The 22,761-nt window shown below is 46.2% G+C and overlaps 1 protein-coding gene across 1 annotated transcript in view; it reads right to left on the reverse strand.

The window, feature by feature from the left end:
- Positions 1 to 22,761, reverse strand: part of LOC143768151 (uncharacterized) — a 104,916-nt gene that overhangs the window by 80,591 nt on the left and 1,564 nt on the right. Inside the window, 6 exon segments of the mRNA XM_077256838.1 lie at positions 5,254 to 5,931; positions 7,675 to 7,765; positions 15,405 to 15,502; positions 15,586 to 15,709; positions 15,793 to 15,972; positions 16,102 to 16,251. Coding sequence (XP_077112953.1) covers positions 5,254 to 5,931; positions 7,675 to 7,765; positions 15,405 to 15,502; positions 15,586 to 15,709; positions 15,793 to 15,972; positions 16,102 to 16,179 — 1,249 coding nt within the window. The 5' untranslated portion in view covers positions 16,180 to 16,251.

The following is a 22,761-nucleotide window of genomic DNA, read 5'->3' on the forward strand; positions in this document are numbered from 1 at the left end:
CCATACTGTATAATGACCGCACATGATGCTCCATACTGTATAATGACCGCACATGATGCTCCATACTGTATAATGGCCACACATGATGCCCCATACTGTATAATGACTGCACATGATGCCCCATACTGTATAATGACTGTACATGATGCTCCATACCGTATAATGGCCGCACATGATGCTCCATACTGTACAATGACCGCACATCATGCTCCATACCGTATAATGACCGCACATGATGCTCCATACCGTATAATGACCGCACATGATGCTCCATACTGTATAATGACCGCACATGATGCTCCATACTGTATAATGACCGCACATGATGCTCCATACTGTATAATGGCTGCACATGATACTTCGTACCATATAATGGCCACACATAGCTACTCCGACACACGCGGCTGCGCTCCGTACACTTTGCACACGGCTCCGCTCCGTACACACGCGCTCCGCTCCAGACACCTCGTACACACACTGCTCCGCTCCAGACACCTCGCGCACACACGGCTCCGCTCCGCACACCTCGCGCGCACACACACGGCTCCGCTCCGCACACCTCGCGCGCACACACGGCTCCGCTCCGCACACCTCGCGCGCACACACGGCTCCGCTCTGCACACCTCGCGCGCACACACGGCTCCGCTCCGCACACCTCGCACACACACGGCTCCGCTCCGTACACCTCGCACACACACGGCTCCGCTCCGCACACCTCGCACACACTGCTCCGCTCCGCACACCTCGCACACACACGGCTCCGCTCCGCACACCTCGCACACACGGCTCCGGTCCGCACACCTCGCACACACACGGCTCTGCTCCGCACACCTCGTACACACACGGCTCCGCTCCGCACACCTCGTACACACACCTCGTACACACACGGCTCCGCTCCGCACACCTCGTACACACTCGGCTCCGCTCCGCACACCTCGTACACACTCGGCTCCGCTCCGCACACCTCGTACACACTCGGCTCCGCTCCGCACACCTCGTACACACTCGGCTCCGCTCCCCACACCTCGTACGCACACGGCTCCGCTCCGCACACCTCGTACGCACACGGCTCCGCTCCGCACACCTCGTACGCACACGGCTCCGCTCCGCACACCTCGTACGCACACGGCTCCGCACACCTTGTACGCACACGGCTCCGCTCCGCACACCTCGTACACACTCGGCTCCGCTCCGCACACCTCGTACACACACGGCTCCGCTCCGCACACCTCGTACACACACGGCTCCGCTCCGCACACCTCGTACACACTCGGCTCCGCTCCGCACACCTCGTACACACTCGGCTCCGCTCCGCACACCTCGTACACACACGGCTCCGCACACCTCGTACACACGGCTCCGCTCCGCACACCTCGTACACACTCGGCTCTGCTCCACACTGTACACCTCCTGACCCCATACAAGGCATTACTTACCTCCTGCAGGACCATGTGGCAAGGTGGCAGCAAGTCCTGCAATCCACGGAGGTCCCGATCTGCCGATCATGTGACCGCTGACTCCTCCCCTCCTGTGACCTCATCACAGGTCCTGTGCGCAGAAAGCAGGCAGCCATACGGAAGGGTAAGGAAGGGCCCGGGGCATGGGTTAACTATACAAGGGGGCGTGTCGGTCCTGCTGTCTGTGCCGCGGGATTAGAGTGTCCCGTGCGGGAGTGCGGGGCAGAGGCTGAAAACCGGGACAATCCCGCACAATGAGGGACGGTTGGGAGCTATGCTCTACATTGCTGTCCTGTTGGTCTTGTATGACGTGTTACTTTAGATTGAGTGTAACTGCTGTACATTTTCTGATATAATTTATTGATAAGATGATTCATTACCTTCATGACTGAGTAATTTTCAGTTTTTGTACTTTCAATTTTTATTACCCTTCTTATAAAAGTCATAATTTTTTCATCAACATAGCCATATGAGGGGTATTTTTTGTGGGTCAATATTAAACTTGTTGTCATGTTCCTGGGTTCTAACATTTGAGTTTGTGGTTTGTGGTCGGCTTCTCTGTACGCTGAGCCACAGCAGACACACCTTTTCTCTAGGTGTTCAGGTTCTGTTTTTCTGGCTGCAGCCTCTTTAGCAGAACACTGGTGTTTTCATTGGTATGCCCTATCACCTTTCAGGTGCAGCTTTATATTCTTTCCCCCTAGTAGCATTTAGTCTCATTTGGATGTTAAGCCATTCTACTATAGTTTATAGCCAGTCAGTGAAATTCCAGCTAGGGTTAATCTCTTTGCTCTTTCCATTCTTTGCTCTGCACTTATCTTCTGTTTCTTTTAGAAAATAGGCGGCATATTATCTAACAGTACACACCTTATTTTGTATTTCGTGGTTTATTTTACTCACTCTGGAATCTTTCATTTTTTTCAGCACTTTCCCTTTTGTAGATAATTCACACTTTGCTCTGCCCTCCAGTTCCTTAGGGCTCTTTCACACGTCCTGATATTTCCGGTACCGGAAAAAAACGGTACCGGAGATATCCGTGTCCGTATGTCCGTGTGCTCAAGTGGCACATACGTGCGGCATCCGTGGGCTGCCCGTGTGCCGCCTGAGGACCACACGGACCGTGCAGGAGAGACAGCGCTACACTAAGCGCTGTCCCCCCCGCATGTGGTGCTGAAGGCAGAATTCATCTCTTCTCCCCCAGCGTTCGTTGGAGAGAAGAGATGAAAGATCTTTTTTTTTTTTTTTTGGGGGGGGGAATAAAGTTTGCATGTGCGTCCGCGTCCCCCCCCCCCCCCCCTCAGTGCGCCGCCTGGCCCCTTGCTGCAGAAATACTCACCCGGCCAGCTCCTGCGATGTCTCCTCTGTCCTCTCAGCGCCGGCAGCTTCTCCTGTGTGAGCGGTCACGTGGGAGCGCTCATTACAGTCAGTGAATATTCCCTGACTGTAATGAGCGGTACCACGTGACCGCTCACACAGGAGAAGCTGCCAGCGCGGAGAGGACAGAGGAGACATCGCGGGAGCTAGGTAAGTATTTCTGCGGCAAGGGACCAGGCGGCGCACTGAGGGGGGGGGGGGACACATGGAAACTTTATTTTTCACAAAAAAAAAAAAACTTGATCTTTCATCTCTTCTCTCCGGAGGGGGAGAAGAGATGAATTCCGCCTTCAGCACCACAGCGGGGGGACAGCGCTTAGTGTAGCGCTGTCTCTCCTGCGGGCGGTACGTGCACACGGAGGAGAGTGCACACTGTTCTCCGTGTGCACGTGTGCTGTCCGTATTGTGGTCCGTGCTGCCGGTAGAAAACGGACATGTCGACGTGTTTTCAGCACGGACATACGGTCCGTGTGAAAACACGCACATGTGCATAGACCCATTCATTTAAATGGGTCTACGTGTGTCAGTGTCTCCGGTACGTGAGAAAACTGTCACTACACGTACCGGAGACACTGACGTGTGAAAGAGGCCTTAGGAGGAGTGTAAAGCCCTTTCAGGACTTTGTAAGGACTTTCAGGCAGTGTAAGTCAAAGACTTCTAGTCTGTGGCTAGGGCTATATCTGCTCACGCAGGAACCACTGGGGACTGTTGGGTCCGGAACTCTAGTCTTTACATGAATCGGCAAGGTCAGTTCCTCTTTGTAGCTTTACATATCATCCCAAGTGAGTAGCTACACTAGCATAACACTTGTATAGTTCTTTTTTTTTATTTAAGTGGATATTTAAAAAAAAATAAAAAAAAAAAAAAAATTTGTTACCATTTGCTGAGAACCATAACATTTTATTGATACAAATTTGAGATATGTACAATGTTTTTGTCACTTTGTTGCATTGTTTTAGAGAAGTGCAGATAAAAATATAATTATAGCAATTCAATTTTTTATGGCATTATTTGCATTATTATAATGCAATAATTTGATAGCTCAGACTTTTATGGATGCAGTGATATCAAATATGCTTATTGTTTTATTTAAAACCAGGAGAATGGAGAGGACCATGAATTTTATTTTGTTCTGTAAACATTTTTTTTTACTTTATTTTGAACCTGTGATCATTTGATCACTTACTCTATATACCTGCAGTATAACTGATGCTCTCCTATGAAGCTCAGCAATAAGCCATATGATGGCAGCGATAGGGGCTAATGGCACCCTATGATTTCATCATTAGCAAATTCCATTGATTGAGTGAGACATATACCGTATTTTCCGGCGTATAAGACGACTTTTTAACCCCTGAAAATCTTCTTAAAAGTCAGGGGTCGTCTTATACGCCGGGAATCGCCTTGTACGCCGGGTGTATATGGTGGGTGGGGGGGAGGGAGTGGTCCTGATGACGACGAGGGGGCGTCTCACAGGAAAGTGAGTATCCCCCATTACCTTATTGTAGCGCTGCAGCGTGGGGTCTCTGTGCTGGGAGCGGCGGCTGCTGTGCTGTGGGGCGGCGGCTCCTCTTCTGCAGTGTGGGGCCTCTGGTGCTGTGGGGCGGCGGCGGCGTATCTTCATGCAGTCGGGGCTCCTCCGGCATCTCCTTAAAGCTGGAGGCCCCGCCGGCAACTCCATCGGTGCCTCCGGGAAAATGGCCGCTGCTCAGATTCAGATCTCGTGTCCCGAGATTTCGGGACGAGATCTGAATCTGAGCATGCGCAGCCCCCAGCGGCCATTTTCCCGGAGGCCACCGCATCGCACCTATTGAGCTGCCTCCGGGAAAATGGCCGCTGCTCAGATTCAGATCTCGTCTCCCGAGATCTCGCGACGAGATCTGAATCTGAGCAGCGGCCATTTTCCCGGAGGCCCCCGCATTGCAGCGATGGAGTTGCCGGCGGGGCCTCCAGGCTTTAAGGAGATGCCGGAGGAGCCCCGACTGCATAAAGATACGCCGCCGCCGCCACCCCACAGCACAGAGGCCCCACACTGCAGAAGAGGAGCCGCCGCACCACAGCACAGCAGCCGCCGCTCCCAGCACAGAGACCCCACGCTGCAGCGCTACGATAAGGTAATGGGGATACTCACTTTCCTGTGAGACGCCCCCTCGTCGTCATCAGGATCACTCCCCCCCCCCCAAAAGGCACATATTCACCGGCCCTATAAGACGACATAGGGTGTATAAGAAGACCCCCGACTTTTAAGAAGATTTTATATTTTAACTGGTAAAGTTGGGGGGTCGTCTTATACGCCCAGTTGTCTTATACGCCGGAAAATACGGTAATTGGTTAAATAGTAGCGATCAGATCTAGCACTGGTTGCTGTTCTTCCAATAAGATGCTGGCTGTTTGACACAGGATGTACTATTAAGAGATTAAAATAAAAATGTAATAGCTATATCGCTGTGATTTTTCTGATGAGCAATAAGATGTGCTTTTTCTATAAAACATTTCTCACATTCTGAACATGAATATGGCCTCTCCCCTGTGTGACTTCTGTGATGTCTAACAAGATGTGTTTTTTGGTTAAAACATTTGCCACATTCTGAGCATGAATATGGCTTCTCCCCTGTGTGAATTCTCTGATGTCTAGCTAGATCTGATTTCCATTTAAAGCATTTCCAACATTCTGAACATAGAAATCCTTTCTCCGCCGTATGACTTCTCTGATGTGCAACAAGATTTGATTTCTTATTAAAACATTTCCCACATTCTGAACATGAATATGGCTTCTCCCCTGTGTGAATTGTTTCATGTGTAACAAGATTACATTTCTTATTAAAACATTTTCCACATACTGAACATGAATACGGCTTCTCCGCTTTATGACCACTTTTATGTTCAACACCTAGTCTGTTATTTATGTTTTGCTCAACAATACTTGATGAGTCAGAAGATAAAACCTGTAGAATATGATAATATGATGAATTGTTACTCTGAAGGACTGGTGATATATCTGGAATAATGGCATAATCTTCATATGTATTTGTGACACCATGATCACCTGCTTCGTAATCTGAAAATATCAGCTGTCCCTCTAAGCTCATGGTACAGTTATCTGCAAAGAACAAAATTGATTTTATTAGTTTTCAATAACAGTGCCTAGAATTAATATTATTAATGATAATACATGTTATATATTTTACAAAATTTCTATATAAATATTTATATACAAATTGTAGTAAGATTCAATTATCAACTGTTTTACCTCTTCTTAATTAGCGACTTAATATATTCTGTTTTGCAATTTTAAAATATTTTACATTTTTCCGTCAACATAGGTAAATGAGGATGAAGGAGACCATTAATTTTATCATACAATGTATTGAAAAATGATGGGGAATGTAAATGGGGCGAAGTGGTGAATAAAAGCAATTCCGCCATTGTTTTGGGGATTTGTTTTTACAGCATACATTATGCAGTAAAATTAACCTAGCAACATGATTATTTGAGGACAGGACTAGAAACATTGAATTGTTTTGTAAGCGAAGCTCTATAAGTGCTTGTTTTTTTATAGCCAATTTTGTGATAAATACAACATTTTAAATGCTTTATATTGCATTTTTTGGGGAAACATGGCTACCAAAATTAGCAATTTGTGCATTTATATTTTATGCTTTACAGAGTTTAATGTGTACTAATTCATTTTATATATCATACTTTAACAGACATGACTATCCCAAATATGTATGTTTTTTCTTTATTTTTGAATTGGGAAAACATTTATATTATTTTTCTTTTTTAAACACTATTTTGTTTGTTTTATTTATACCCCCTAAGGGACTTGGACATGCACATTCATCCTCTTCCTCCAGATCACCAGGAATTTGATATTCAACAGATTACTGATTCTAGAAGGGTCAGAGGTTCTCTACAAAATTGAGTTAGCTGGATGGGCTGTTGAGAAAGGAGATCAGAGAAAAGATCCCAGGTTCTGTCAATGTTGACCACTTAACATAGAGGTTTCATTGGAAAATCTTCAGACCCTTGTCCAGAGGAGGTTCCACGGGCAATAAAATGCTTTTCCGGTTTGCAACATGTTCTTTTTAAAAGGGTTTTCCACTACTCAGACAACTCATCAATTAGTATATTTCCCCCTTGTATAATAAAAATAAAAGTGCTCATCCATCTTTCCATCAGCTCCGACCAGCTTCCTTGTCCCTGCTTAAGAAAAGCATCTCCACAGCATGATGCTGCCACCACCATGTTTGACGGTTGGAATCGTGTTTTCAGGGTGATGTGCAGTATTAGTTTTCCATCACACATTTTGCATTTAGCCCAAAAGGTTCTACTTTTGTCTCATCTGACCACAGCACCTTCTTCCATATGCTAGCTGTGTCCTCTACATGGCATGTTGACCAAAGTAGAACTTTTGGCTCTTCCTTAGCAAAAGATCAGAAATAATTAACCTCTCACACATAGAATCATGCTCCCTTCTCTGTGGATTCGCACCATCACATAAAGATTTACAGATTATTTCTGACCCCCTTGCCTGTCCCTTTGTCTCCCTTCACGTTAGCCTTCCAATGATTCACTTTATTCATGCAGGAAATATAAAAATACACACAGACACCATCACTGAGCTTGATACCATTGTGGAATTTTTGGTATTTTCTACATTACTGTGATTGCTACTACAACATATTATATATATTATAGTTTAAAGTTAGAATATATCGGGGCCAGAGAATTTCTGCCATAAAAACACTGTAACATTCCCTAAAATATACACCACATAATTATGCCAGCCAGTGACTAAGTTGAATCTGTAACTTCTTTGCATTTGGTGATTACTTCTCACCTGTGTGGTTATATGTAGGAATTTCCTCTTTACAGCGCCCATAATCCCTCACATATGACGCTGTAGTATTAATATGGGGCAGATCTTTACCCTGTAACAAAGATTGTAAAAGTCACAGATGGATGGAGAAGTCACAAGAAGAATACAGATCATAAATGAACATGATGACTAAACATGACAACAGTAACTGCACATAACTGCAGGCCTCCTGTATAAATCCGACCTGTTGGCTCCTAATTCTAACCAGCAGTCTCCATAACCAGAAAATCGTGAGAAGATTCAGACAACATCTAATGTCTAATCAACTTTATCCTGTCATCTCCAATAGGTATAAAACATAAACTATATGGCCAATGCTATGCTATGCCAATCTCTATGCTAGAGACACTCATCTAGCAGTGTGTAGGATCTCCATGGGCATTTAGAACGTCAGACAGGATAGTAACGAGGTTTTATTATTATTTTCTCACCCTAAGTTTATTATAACTTGAGGTCTGGAACATAATAATAAACAATTCAATTAGCATCAAATGATTTGAATTTGACAGTTCCAGCCAGTAGCGTAGCTATCGGAGGGGGCAGAGCGTGCGGGCGCCCCGGGCCCGGTGCTCTGAGGGGGCCCACCCGGAGCTACGCTACTGTAACTGTATCAGCGCGTACAATTACATTCTGCGGCAGAGCAGGGAGAATCGATCTCCCTGCTCTGCCGCTATGGGGCCCCTGAGCAGGCGGGAGGGCCGGTGCCAGCAGTGGTCCCCCGCCATCATCGGAAGATCAGCTGTGCTGGCATTTAGCCGATACAGCTGATCGCATTGATGGGAGAAGGAGCGCTGCGCTCATTCTCCCATCATCCCCTGTCAGTGTCGGCGTCTGACGTCGCCGACACTGACAGCGGGCACGATGACGTCACTGTCCGGTGCCCACTGTCAGGAGATCAGCGGGAGCAGCGCAGGAACCAGGAAGAAGAGAAGTAAGTATTTATTTATTTTTTATGGGTGCCTCTTATTACAGGAGCTGCCTATGGGGGGCTGCCTTATTACAGGGTCTGCCTATGGGGGGGCTGCCTTATGACAGGGTCTGCCTATGGAGGGGCTGCCTTATTACAGGGTCTGCCTATGGGGGGCTGCCTTATTACAGGGTCTGCCTATGCGGGGGCTGCCTTATTACAGGGTCACACTCTGGGGGCTGCCATATTACAGAGTCTGACTATGGGGGGCTGCCTTATTACAGGGTCTGCCTACGGGAAGGCTGCCTTATTACAGGGTCAGACTATGGTGCCTGCCTCATTACAGGGTCTGCCTATGGAGGGGCGGCCTTATTACAGAGTCTGACAATGGGGCGCTGCCTTATTACAGGGTCTGACTATGGGGGCTGCCTTATTACAGAGTCTGACTATGGGGGCTGCCTTATTACAGGGTCTGACTATGGGGGTTGCCTTATTACACCTTACCACACCTTATCACACCTCACCACTTGTTCACTTGACCCCATCCCATCCCACCTCCTCCCCAACCTCACCACCACACTAATCCCATCCCTAACCCATCTCTTCAACCTTTCACTAACTTCTGGTACCTTCCCCTCTGCCTTCAAACATGCCACAATCACACCTATCCTCAAAAAGCCATCCCTTGACCCAAGCGCTATGTCCAGCTATCGCCCCATATCTTTGCTCCCATTTGCTTCCAAACTCCTTGAGCAGCACGTCCATGCTGAACTTTCCTCTCACTTTGCATCTAACTCTCTCTTCGACAACCTACAATCTGGCTTCCGTCCCCACCATTCCACTGAGACTTCCCTGACCAAAATTACTAACGACTTACTTACAGCCAAAGCTAACAGACAATTCTTTATACTCCTCCTCCTAGACCTGTCCTCTGCCTTCGACACAGTTGACCACTGCCTCCTACTACAGATCCTCTCTTCCTTTGGGGTCAAAGACCTTGCCCTATCTTGGATCTCCTCATACCTTGACAACCGCACATTTAGCGTTTCTTACTCCCATACTACCTCTTCATCTCCCCCCTCTGTTGGAGTCCTCCAAGGCTCTGTCCTAGGACCCTTACTCTTTTCAATCTATACACTCGGCCTGGGACAACTCATAAGGTCCTATGGCTTCCAGTACCATCTATATGCCGATGACACTCAGATCTACCTCTCGGGCCCAGATGTCACCTCTCTGCTCTCCAGTATCCCAGAGTGTCTATCAGCGATATCCTCCTTCTTCTCCTCTCGCTTCCTCAAGCTCAATGTGGACAAATCTGAACTCATTATCTTTCCTCCATCACGCATATCTTCCCTACCTGATCTATCTATCAAAATAAATGAAATCACACTTTCCCCTGTCCCCAAAATCCACTGCCTCGGAGTAACCCTTGACTCTGCCCTGTCCTTCAAACCGCACATCCAAGCTCTCGCCACCTCCTGTCGCCTCCAGCTCAAAAATATTTCCAGAATCCGTCCTTTCCTCAACCCACACTCTACCAAAATGCTCGTGCATGCCCTAATCATCTCCCGCCTCGACTACTGCAACATACTCCTTTGTGGCCTACCTTCTAACACTCTCGCACTTCTCCAGTCCATCCTTAACTCTGCTGCCCGACTAATTAATCTCTCTTCTCGCTACACTCCTGCTTCCCCTCTTTGTAAATCCCTTCACTGGCTCCCAATTTCCCAGCGTATCCAGTTTAAATTACTAACACTGACCTACAAAGCCATCCATAACCTTTCTCCTCCGTATATTTCCACACTAATCTCTCAATATCTTCCCTCACGTAATCTCTGGTCCTCCCAAGACCTTCTCCTCTCCTCCACGCTTATTCGTTCCTCACCCGATCGTCTCCAAGACTTCTCCCGAATATCACCCATCCTCTGGAATTCAGTGCCCCAGCACTTCCGGTTAGCCACTACTTTTGGATCATTCAAAGGAAACCTGAAAACCCACCTCTTCAAAGAAGCTTACAGCCTGTAAAGACCACACGGCCACCTCAACACCATTGGAGCTACTGCAACCCTCGACCTACTGTCTCCTTAATCCTGTAGAATGTAAGCCCGCAAGGGCAGGGTCCTCTCCCCTCTGTACCAGTCTATCATTGTTAGTTTTGTTTGCTGTAAGTGATATTTGTATTTTGATGTAATCCCTTCTCATGTACAGCACCATGGAATCAATGGTGCTATATAAATAAATAATAATAATTACAGTTTCTGACTATGGGGCTGCCTTATTACAGGGTCTGACTATAAGGGCTGCCTTATTACAGGGTCTGCCTATAGCGGTGCTGCCTTATTACAGGATCTGACTATGAGGGTGCTGCCTTATTACAGGGTCTGACTATGGGGGTGCTGCCTTATTACAGGGTCTGACCATGGGGGGCTGCCTTATTACAGGGTCTGACTATGGGGGTGCTGCCTTATTACAGGGTCTGACTATAGGGCTGCTGTCTTATTACAGGGTCTGACTATGGGGGTGCTGCCTTATTACAGGGTCTGCATAAAGGGTTGTTGCCTTATTACAGGGTCTGCCTATATGGGGGTGCTGCCTTATTACAGGGTCTGCCTATGGGGGCTGCCTTATTACAGGGTCTGCCTATAGGGGTGCGGCCTTATTACAGGGTCTGCTGTTATGACCTGGTGGTTAAGAGGCCACACTGAAATGACCTGGTGGCTAAAACGCAACATGGGACGAGCTCTGAGGAGGTGGTATCTCTACTGACCGCAGTCCCTAATCCTAACAACAACACTAGTAATAGCCGTGGGATGTTCCTGACTCTCCCTAGACACCTCTTCACAGCCTAAGAATTAACTACCCCTAAAGAAGGAAATAGAAAGCTATCTTGCCTCAGAGAAAACCCCAAAAGGAAAGATAGCCCCCCACAAATATTGACTGTGAGTGGAGAGGGAAATGACATACACAGAAATGAAATTAGTTTTCAGCAAAGGAGGCCAATACTAAACTTGATAGACAGAGAGAAAAGGATACTGTGCGGTCAGTATTAAAAACTACAAAAATCCACGCAGAGTTTACAAAAATGAACTCCATACCGACTCATGGTGTGGAGGGGCAAATCTGCTACCCCAGAACTTCCAGCTAGCCTGAATATGACATAGCGACAAGCTGGACAAAATGAGACATATTTGCAAAGCAATAGAGTCCAAAGCAAATGGACAAACAAGAACTAGCAGAAACTTATCTTTTGCTGACAAGGACAGGCCATATGAGAAATCCAAGGAGAGAACAAAATCCAACCTAAGACAATGACAGCTGGCATGAACTAAAGCCCAGAGCAGATTTAAATAACAAACCCAGGCAAGGCGATCAGTGAATGCAGCTGCTACAGCCACCTAAAGGAGCAGCAGTTCCACTCGAAACCACCAGAGGGAGCCCAAGGGCAGAACTCACAAAAATACCATTAGCAACCACAGGAGGGAGCTCCAGAACGGAATTCACAACAGTCTGCCTATGGGGGGCTGCCTTATTACAGGGTCTGACTATGGGGGCTGCCTTACTACAGGGTCTGACTATGGGGGCTGCCTTATTACAGGGTCTGACTATGGGGGTGCTGCCTAATTACAGGGTCTGACTATGGGGTGCTGCCTTATTACAGGGTCTGACTATGGGGGTGCTGCCTTATTACAGGGTCTGACCATGGGGGGCTGCCTTATTACAGGGTCTGACTCTGGGGGTGCTGCCTTATTACAGGGTCTGCCTATAGGGTTGTTGCCTTATTACAGGGTCTGACTATGGGGGTGCTGCCTTATTACAGGGTCTGCCTATAGGGTTGTTGCCTTATTACAGGGTCTGCCTATATGGGGGTGCTGCCTTATTACAGGGTCTGACTATGGGGGTGCTGCCTTATTACAGGGTCTAAGACTAAATTTAATACACCGCACACTCTAAAAGTATCATATGAAAAAAGTGAATTTATTGAAGTGCTTTTAGATATACTATTCAACAATGCAAAGTTGCGACCAGAAGTCAAACTGACAACGTTTCGACTCTTCCCGAGTCTTTGTCAAGAGGTCGCTTAGCAAGGTGAATAGTGGTGTGGTACGAAAGATATCCTTGTAGCGTATAGATAATCTTGCATAATATTTAATTTATAATAGACGGATAGCCCTGCTTAGTGGTACTGTAGATACAATCTGTCAGAGCCGGTAAGGGTACTTTATGGTATAGTAGAGGCCCAGAATCAATTGCGATAGTCCTATTGTGCCACAGGATAAAATCTTGCGTTGCTGTTAATGTGGGACTATTATAAGATTTCTCTGACAATAAATAGGTAGCATTAGCTACAATGAGGTTACAGATGGAAGACCTCTTATAGTGCACCTAGTAAGAGACTCCACCTGAGGGTACTCTGGTCGTGGCAGGGACAGGACTGTCCAGTTAACAGGGGGGCTGGAGGTAAGGGGCCTCTGATGGCGCTTGTGGTATCAGCGGCGCTCCTGCGCCTTGCTGTGTGGGCAGGTCGCAGGAGCGCCGCTGATACCACAAGCGCCATCAGAGGCCCCTTACCTCCAGCCCCCCTGTTAACTGGACAGTCCTGTCCCTGCCACGACCAGAGTACCCTCAGGTGGAGTCTCTTACTAGGTGCACTATAAGAGGTCTTCCATCTGTAACCTCATTGTAGCTAATGCTACCTATTTATTGTCAGAGAAATCTTATAATAGTCCCACATTAACAGCAACGCAAGATTTTATCCTGTGGCACAATAGGACTATCGCAATTGATTCTGGGCCTCTACTATACCATAAAGTACCCTTACCGGCTCTGACAGATTGTATCTACAGTACCACTAAGCAGGGCTATCCGTCTATTATAAATTAAATATTATGCAAGATTATCTATACGCTACAAGGATATCTTTCGTACCACACCACTATTCACCTTGCTAAGCGACCTCTTGACAAAGACTCGGGAAGAGTCGAAACGTTGTCAGTTTGACTTCTGGTCGCAACTTTGCATTGTTGAATAGTATATCTAAAAGCACTTCAATAAATTCACTTTTTTCATATGATACTTTTAGAGTGTGCGGTGTATTAAATTTAGTCTTAGTGTTTGGGACACTCCAGTCCTCTACACCAGCACCTCGCCTTATCTTAACCCTAGTGCACACCAATCTTTTCTTCATTTATTACAGGGTCTGACATGGGGGTGCTGCCTTATTACAGGGTCTGCCTATAGGGGTGCCTCCTTATTACAAGGTCTACCTATGGGGGGCTGCCTTATTACAGGGTCTGACTATGGGCGCTGCCTTATTACAGGGTCTGACTATGGGGGCTGCCTTATTACAGGGTCTGACTTTGGGGGCTGCCTTATTACAGGGTCTGCCTATAGGGGTGCCACCTTATTACAGGGTCTGCCTATGGGGGGCTGCCTTAGTACAGGGTCTGACTATGGGGGCTGCCTTATTACAGGGTCTGACTATGGGGGTGCTGCCTTATTACAGGGTCTGACTATGGGGGCTGCCTTATTACAGGGTCTGACTATAGGGGTGCTGCCTTATTACAGGGTCTGACTATGGGGGTGCTGCCTTATTACAGGGTCTGCCTATGGGGGGCTGCCTTATTACAGGGTCTGACTATAGGGGTGCTGCCTTATTACAGGGTCTGACTATGGGGGTGCTGCCTTATTATAGGGTCTGCCTATAGGGTTGTTGCCTTATTACAGGGTCTGCCTATATGGGGGTGCTGCCTTTTTACAGGGTCTGCCTATGGGGGCTGCCTAATGCTATAGAGTCTGCCTATAGGTAGTGCATTATACTATATTGTGGACTATTTGGTGCATTATGCTACTATATATGGAGACTAGCTTGGGAGCCATCATACAGTATGGAGATTACAGTGGGGGTCATTATACATTGTTGGAGCCATCAAACAGTTTGAAGGCTACTAAGAAGTCAGTATAGTGTGTGGGTGGTGCTATACAGTGAGGGAGCATCATGCTGTGTATTGGAGAGCAGTACAGGGGGGGAGACTGGGGACATTATTAAATGTAAAGTGGGCACTTATTGTTATAGGGGAACTTAGGTTACTGTGGCTATCAAAGGGTACACAGCGCAATATTACTTTCTAGGGGGCAAAATATAGGCACTGTTTTCTAGGGCACTTGCACTTGCACCTGGCATTACTATATTATAGAGGGTTGCTTTAGAATTTAGAGGGCACAGAGAATCACACAGCAGGTGCAGTAATAGGGACACATACGGCAGCAGCGGCTCAGTATTGGGGTATCAGGGGCAGTAATAGGGTCACTTACGGCAGCAGCAGCTCAGTATTGGGGTATCAGGGGCAGTAATAGGGACACATTTGGTTTTTTTTACTTTTACGATGGTAACCAGGGTAAACATCGGGTTACTAAGCGCGGCCCTGCGCTTAGTAACCTGATGTTTACCCTGGTTACCCGGGGCCTTCGGCATCGTTGGTCGCTGGAGAGCGGTCTGTGTGACAGCTCCCCAGCGACCACACAACGACTTTCCAACGATCACGGCCAGGTCGTATCGCTGGTCGTGATCGTTGGAAAGTTGCAGAGTGTGACAGTACCCTTAGGTAAATTCTAATCACCTGAAACCGATTCATTCATCTCTAAACACTTGTGTATAAAACAAGACTGAGCTAATTATTGGCTATTCAGTGTATAATACTGGTGGATAAAACAAGGCTAAACACAAGACCTTCACAGCCGTCTACACATCATGGGGGAGATCTCATGACACCTTCTCTCCATCTACCTGATGATACTGGGGAACACTGAAATTTTCTTGTTTACAGTCCTGTGGAAGAAGAGGATGGGGACATCTCTCTGGTGTTGTCCTCTGACTGGATACAACTGTAGGAAACACATACAGGGACTGAATTCATTCTTTACATACAGATAATTATAGGCCGTGTGTATTTAGTCCTGTCTATTACCTGGTGATGTGAGGGGCTGGGGAACCTCCATCATGACGTCCTTGTACAGATCTTTGTGTCCTTCTAAATACTCCCACTCCTCCATGGAGAAATAGATGGTGACATCCTCACACCTTATAGGAACCTGACACATACAATGATACCGTCATCACTCCAATCACTCCATAGCGTTACTGTAAAATGTCCCAGCATTCCCAGCAGTGTCACCTCTCCAGTCAGCAGCTCAATCATCTTGTAGGCGAGTTCTAGGATCTTTTGGTCATCGATGTCATCATGTATCACGGGAGAAGGCGAAGTACCTGTGACTGGGTTCAGGGGTCTTCCCCATCCCTCAGACACAAGGGTCTGACAGCGCTCACTAGAGGTCTTCTTCACTACTGTGTAATCCTGGTTATGGAGAGACACATTAATAAATCTCACTACAGACATTTCCAGAGTCCTCACCTCTCCAGTTCTGTCCATCTGTTACTCCCATAGATAAGAATGATGTAATGTGACGTCACCAGAATCTCTCACCTCTCCAGTAAGCCGGAAGAGGATCTCTAGGGTGAGGTGTAATATCCTCTCCGCCATCTTGTCCCTGTCCCTATCCATCCTTGTAGGGTCACTCAGGAGAATTCTCTTATATAGAAGATCTCCACCGAGAGGATCCGATATTGTAGGGACCTGAAAAGGGAGAAGAGGACAATGTAACATCATAAAGATCCCAAGGAAGAAATCTCCAGAGCTGTTACCAACTTCATGTGATCACTACATCCCGTCCTGCCACAGTATAACACACAATCCAATGTAATATTTCAAGAAAACAAGACCCAAAGTTATAAAGTGCAGGGAACATCCACAGAGATCGGGATGGCAGAATGCAGGATGGCAGCAACAGTTAATGATAGAACATTAATATCTCTTGATAGTGACAAAATGGAGCAACGACCATAGTGGAGACTGTACAGTAACCGAGCAGCGAGCCACGTCAAGAGAAAAAAGTGATCCAATCTAATCCAGTACAGAGAGATAACACTGTTATACAGCTAAATTGGTTAAGAGATGAAAACTGTTGAACTTAATTACTCTTGCTGTGCTGAAAACAAATATGATGCTTATATTTGCTGACTGGCTTTAATTTTCAAGATTCAAATGAGGTTTTAATTACTTATGACACCTTTCATGCAGGCTTATAAAAAAATTATGTATCTATTGTTTCATCTTCATTATTGCATTGTTAGTAGCATACCTCCCAACTTTAGGGGAAGGGAAAGAGGGACAAAGTCAGCAGCGCGCGTAGCGCGCCGCGGCAAATTTTAGGCCACACCCATTTCACAACTAGCCACGCCCCAACCACACCCATTTAGCACTTCTGATCACAATGTTTCGTTAACAATAATTATGAACAAAAAAATATGGCCACACACGACGCTCCATACTGTACAATGCAGCACAGCCCCATAGAATATAATGCAGCACAGCCCCATAGAATATAATGCCGCACAGCCCCATAGAATATAATGCAGCACAGCCCCATAGAATATAATGCAGCACAGCCCCATAGAATATAATGCAGCACAGGCCCATAGAATGGAATGCAGCACAGCCCCATAGAATATAATGCAGTACAGCCCCATAGAATATAATGCAGCACAGCCCCATAGAAAATCTCGCAGTACGGATGCCATACGGATTACATACGGAGGATGCCATGCGCAAAATACGCTGACACACCCTGACTACGGATCAATATTTTGGGGACATTTCTCCGTATTACGCCCGTAGTACGGCCGTATAATACGTGGCGTATTGTCTTACGCCGAGTGTGACGCCGGCCTTAGGCTGGTATAATTATTATAGGGGCCAAGTCCCTTTTGTATATATATGCAGCACTCATGTTACTTCGACAGCGCTGCAGCCAATCAGCGACTCATGCCGTCAACTCTGGGTGAGAAACTGAGTTAAGTGATTGGCTGCAGACAATAACAGACACTAGGAGCAGCGGCGGCAACTCAGAGGTGGACCTGGGGAGAGGGAGTAACACACACAGTGAGGCCGGGGGACGGGCGAGGGCCCCTTTTATCATAGTGGAGCGACAGCTCGTACACGGTCGGCTGCAGGTCTTTTCTACCGTCCAGACCTCCACTTGCTGTCAGTGAAGACTGATTTCCCTTTTAATCATCCAGAAGCTGAAAACAGCAGCGGTTCCGTTACAACTGCATCCAGTGCGATCATTTCCCCTGCACTGACACATTGTAGCAAACAGTCAGCCTGCTACAGCTGGAGGAGATTCAGGTCTCCAGTCACTGACAGCAAGCAGAGTGGTGAACAACACGTGCAGACATGATGCGGCAGCATCCCAGATCTCCGGGCCTGCTGGCACCTGTAGTCCCACCAGAGCCACGCATGCCCAGCCCTGAGCCTCACCTCCCGGCCGTTCTCCTGCCCCACCAGCCCGGCCGCCGCCTGCTTGGCCATCCCGCTCTCATCCAGGCCGAGGCCCTTGACATGGCTGTGGGTGGCGATGCGCTGAGTCTTCGTGGTGCTCTTCACCTCCTCGATCTTCATGGTGCCGGGAGCGGACGGCGGAGCTGGGGTCAGTGCGTGCAGCTCCTCACAGCGTGCGCGGGAATGTGCGCCCGCCCCGTACAGCGGGTTACCATGATGCGGTTACCAAGGCCGCAGCAAGAAACGCCCACCGAACCGACATGCTGCGTCCTGATTGGTTGCTATGGCTTGGATTCCGCACACTGAGATTGGACAATTAAAATGCCAATCTGTAATTTCAGTCAGCAACTTCCGCTTCCCGAGTGGGCGGGGCTGCTTCACCGGCGGCCGCAAATTCGGGATTTTAAATGCCCGAAGCGGGACAGCGGGACCCCGGTGCCAAAGCGGGACTGTCCCGCTGAAATCGGGACGGTTGGGAGGTATGTTAGTAGCTAGTCTATTAAATTATCTATTTAGTCTATTAAGCCTTCAGTATTCTATCATCTTAGGGTGACTAATAAAAAAATGCCAAATCAGTTACAATGACGTAATCTTAATTACAATTGCATCACTTACTTTTGTTAATTTTTTTAGCATATTGACATGTTTCTATATGCTTTTTTCAGATATGCCTCTTTCTTGAATTAACAAAGCAGATAGTTTTTGTTACATATACAGAGAAGTCACTTTTGTGTCACAAAGGCGAAAGTTGACTACCATGATAAGGAAAGCCTACAACCTGTATTTTGGCTGCTGAATAGGTGATCAGGACAAAATTTGGGCTTCATACATATGCCGCAAAAGATGCGCATCATATTTTATCCAGTGCTTGCATGGAAAGAGGCAATCTATGCGTTTTAAAGTCCCAATTATCTGGAGAGAGCCAACCGATCACACTATCAAATGCTATTTCTGCATGGTGCCCCTCATTAGGAAAGGAGTTTCAACGAAGAAGAGGTGGACTTTACAGTATCCAAACATTTCATCTGCAATACGCCCAGTACTAGATACAGAAGAATTGCAGGATCCCAAAGCACCAGAAATATTTTCAGTTGAGTCAAGTGAGGAAGAAGAGGGTGCTTGGTGTCATGAAACATCTTCCTCTCCCGACCCAGACTTTCTGTCAGCAACCTCAACTGAAACACACCTTATAAAACAAAGTGAACTGAATGATCTTGTTGGAGATTTGGATCTGCACAAGAGTAAGGGTACTGTCACACTCTGCAACTTTCCAACGATCACGACCAGCGATACGACCTGGCCGTGATCGTTGGAAAGTCGTTGTGTGGTCGCTGGACAGCTGTCACACAGACCGCTCTCCAGCGACCAACGATGCCGAAGGCCCCGGGTAACCAGGGTAAACATCGGGTTACTAAGCGCAGGGCCGATGTTTACCCTGGTTACCAGTGTAAAAGTAAAAAACAAACAAACCGTACATACTCACATTCCGGTGTCCTTCAGGTCCCTTGCCGTCTGCTTCCCGCTCTGACTGAGTGCCGCCGTAAAGTGAAAGCAGATCACACGGTGACGTCACCGCTGTGCTCTGTACTGCCTTACGGCCGGGAGTCAGTCAGAGCGGGAAGCAGACGGCAAGGGACCTGAAGGACACCGGAATGTGAGTATGTACGTTTTTTTTTTTTTCTACTTTTACGCTGGTAACCACGGTAAACATCGGGTTACTAAGAGCGGCCCTGCGCTTAGTAACCCGATGTTTACCCTGGTTACAAGCGAACGCATCGCTGGATCGCTGTCACACACAACGATCCAGCGATGACAGCGGGAGATCCAGCGACGAAATAAAGTTCCAAACGATCTGCTACGACGCACGATTCTCAGCAGGGTCCCTGATCGCTGCTGCGTGTTAGACACAGCGATATCGTATGGATATCGCTGGAACGTCACAGATCGTACCGTCGTAGCGATCAAAGTGCCACTGTGTGACAGTACCCTAAGACTGAGCTCTTAGGTTCCAGACTACATCAGTGAAATCTCCTAGTGGGCGGTTTGGATTTCTTTGTTCTGTAACCGAGATAAAGATCTTGTGCAATACTTTTTCATGAAGGGCAATCTTGTTGAATACAACAACATCGTCAGTCTATCTTAGTCTCTGAAAATAAATCATAATCCAGAGGAATATAGGCTCTTCATTGATTCGACCAAAACAAGCCTAAAAGTCAGCTTACTGTATAATGGCAACGTGCTACCTTCAATTCCAGTCAGTTGTCCAGTCCACATGAAAGAAACCTATGAGAACATGGGACAGCTGTTGAGGTGCATGAACTATAACCTACATTTATGGTCCATCTGTGGTGACTTAAAGGTGGTCGCCCTCTCACTTGGTCTCCAGGGTAGACACACAAAGTGCTGGTTTCTGTGTGAGTGGGAGAGTCGTTCAAGAGAATATCACTACATTAAAAGAGGCTGGCCTCTCCGACATTTACTTCAGCCAGGGAGTAAAAATGTCCTGTATTCAGTACTTGTTGACCCACGCAAGATTTTGTTACCACCATTGCATATAAGGTTGGGCCTAATGATCAACTTTCTAAAGGCAAGGGATAAAAATGCAAAAGCATGCAAGTATTTCATTGATAAATTTCAAAGGTTGAGTGAAGCAAACATAAAGGAAGGAGTCTTTATTGGACTTCAGCTTTATAAGTTTTTTCAAGATGAGGAGTTTTTCCTTTTGTTGCAGGACAAAAAAAAGACTGCATGGATAACATTCGCATTAGTTGTGACTAGTTTTATTGGAAACTCAAGAGCAGATAACTATGAAGAGTTGGTGGAAAATCTCCTGAAAACATATAAGTATCTTGGCTGTAACATGTCCTTAAAGCACAGTGAGAGATTTCACCAAGATATTGCGGCTATGGATAAAAGATATCAAGGAAATTGGAATCCATCAATGCTTGAAGATTACTGTTGGACAATTCTAAGAGATAATCCAAATCAGGAGTACAAGACACACGCAAAAGTTGTCACTGAAATAGGACCAAATTTTGTAGTGCAATTTCTGTAACTGTATATAATTCACAATTCTGTTTAGACATGTTTTAGTTATTTGAATTGTTGCTATATTTAGGTCTATAAATAAATATAGGAAAATTGGCATAACAAAATATATACCATCTTTATATTTGCAAAAATAATAATGTTTCAAAGTACTGAAACTTTTATGCATTAATTGTATGTAGAAGCAATAGGAAAACTCTTTAATATCGTAGAAACAAGAGCCAACTAAATTTTCATTGTCAAATTTGAATTCAGGAGGTCAAAATCATTAAGAAATAGCTCATTCCATACCTGAACACGACAACTTTTGAAAATATGTAGAACAGTGTATTCTGATATAGCGACACAGAAGGGAACACGTTCTGGCCTGTGCCCAGTAATGCGGAATCTCCACATACCTCCCCTTGGAGAGCCACCACTAGATTTTTTGGCTTTAGCATAATTCTAGTGTGCTAGAGGACTTGGGTCCCCTTGTCCACTAGGATTTAGCTTTCTTATGTAGGGCAGGTTACAGTGATGATTGAATATTTGGGAACCTTCAGAATTTTCCATATTTCTGTATAGATTTGACCTAAAACTACACAAGATCTTCACACAAGTGATAAAACTAGTGTAGGGATTCACTTTCAGTCCGCAGGTAAAGTAATGTTCACACATGCACGGTGTTTCTTGTCTAAACAGGAAGGTTTATTAACTCCATAAGCTTCCAGCAGAAAGTAATAACAAAGCTTCCATACAGCAGTATTAGAAAATCAAGCAGTTCAGCTGCACAATATTCAAAGTACAATACTCAGCCTCTAGCAGACTCTAAACAACATACACAGGTCCTCCAAATTGCATCCACAAATTCAAATACCAGAGGTGTTTGCTCCTCTACTTCCAGACAAGGAATCAATAACTCAGCTGCCCTTTTAAACCAGCTGCACCTCCTTGACTGGAAGGTGGGAATAACCCATCTCAACTAATCATTCCTAAAAAACCTGGGCCCATATATTGGCCCTATTAACCCTCTCAATACCTCCTATCCAGCATTCTGCCAGCTACGTGTCTACACCAAGCAAAGTGAAGAAAATAAAAATAATAACTCAACAATATTAGAATTCTTATTGAGGAAAATAATCCAATATGACATTTGTGATCCTTTAGGATGAGTAGATACATAATTTGAAGGTGTAATTAGAATCTGATGTTTCCACTCAATGAGAGGACAACCTGGTGTGAATGAGGGACCTTTTTATTTTAAGAACAGGTATCTCTCAAAGTCTGATCTTTACAAAGTGTTTGTGGAAGTTTATGGTAGCATTGAAATGAGGCGATTGCAGAGTAACTCGGACGAAAAGTTGCTCATACTCATCGGATTGGAAATAGTTACCAAGCTATCTCTAAAGAGTTTGGACTCCACCAATCAACATTCAGACAGACTGTGTACTAAAGATGGATATTCAAGACCATTATTACCCTCTTCAGACTAGGGCATACATAAAAATCATGGAGCCCCATAGCCAAAGTCCTACTTAAGCCCCTCCACAAGCCCCCCGCCCCCCTGGAAAAAAAAAATGGATGGAGTAGGCAGGGTCATACCTTCAAACTTTTAAAACCAGGAATTGCACCATGTATTGCACCAGGTACAGTACAGTATGCCAATACTGAAGCCCTTTGGTCTTCTCACCCACTACTATACCCCTATAATGGCCGTTA

The sequence above is a fragment of the Ranitomeya variabilis genome, chromosome 4 (assembly GCF_051348905.1).
Source record: "Ranitomeya variabilis isolate aRanVar5 chromosome 4, aRanVar5.hap1, whole genome shotgun sequence".
Classification (NCBI taxonomy): Eukaryota; Metazoa; Chordata; class Amphibia; order Anura; family Dendrobatidae; genus Ranitomeya; species Ranitomeya variabilis.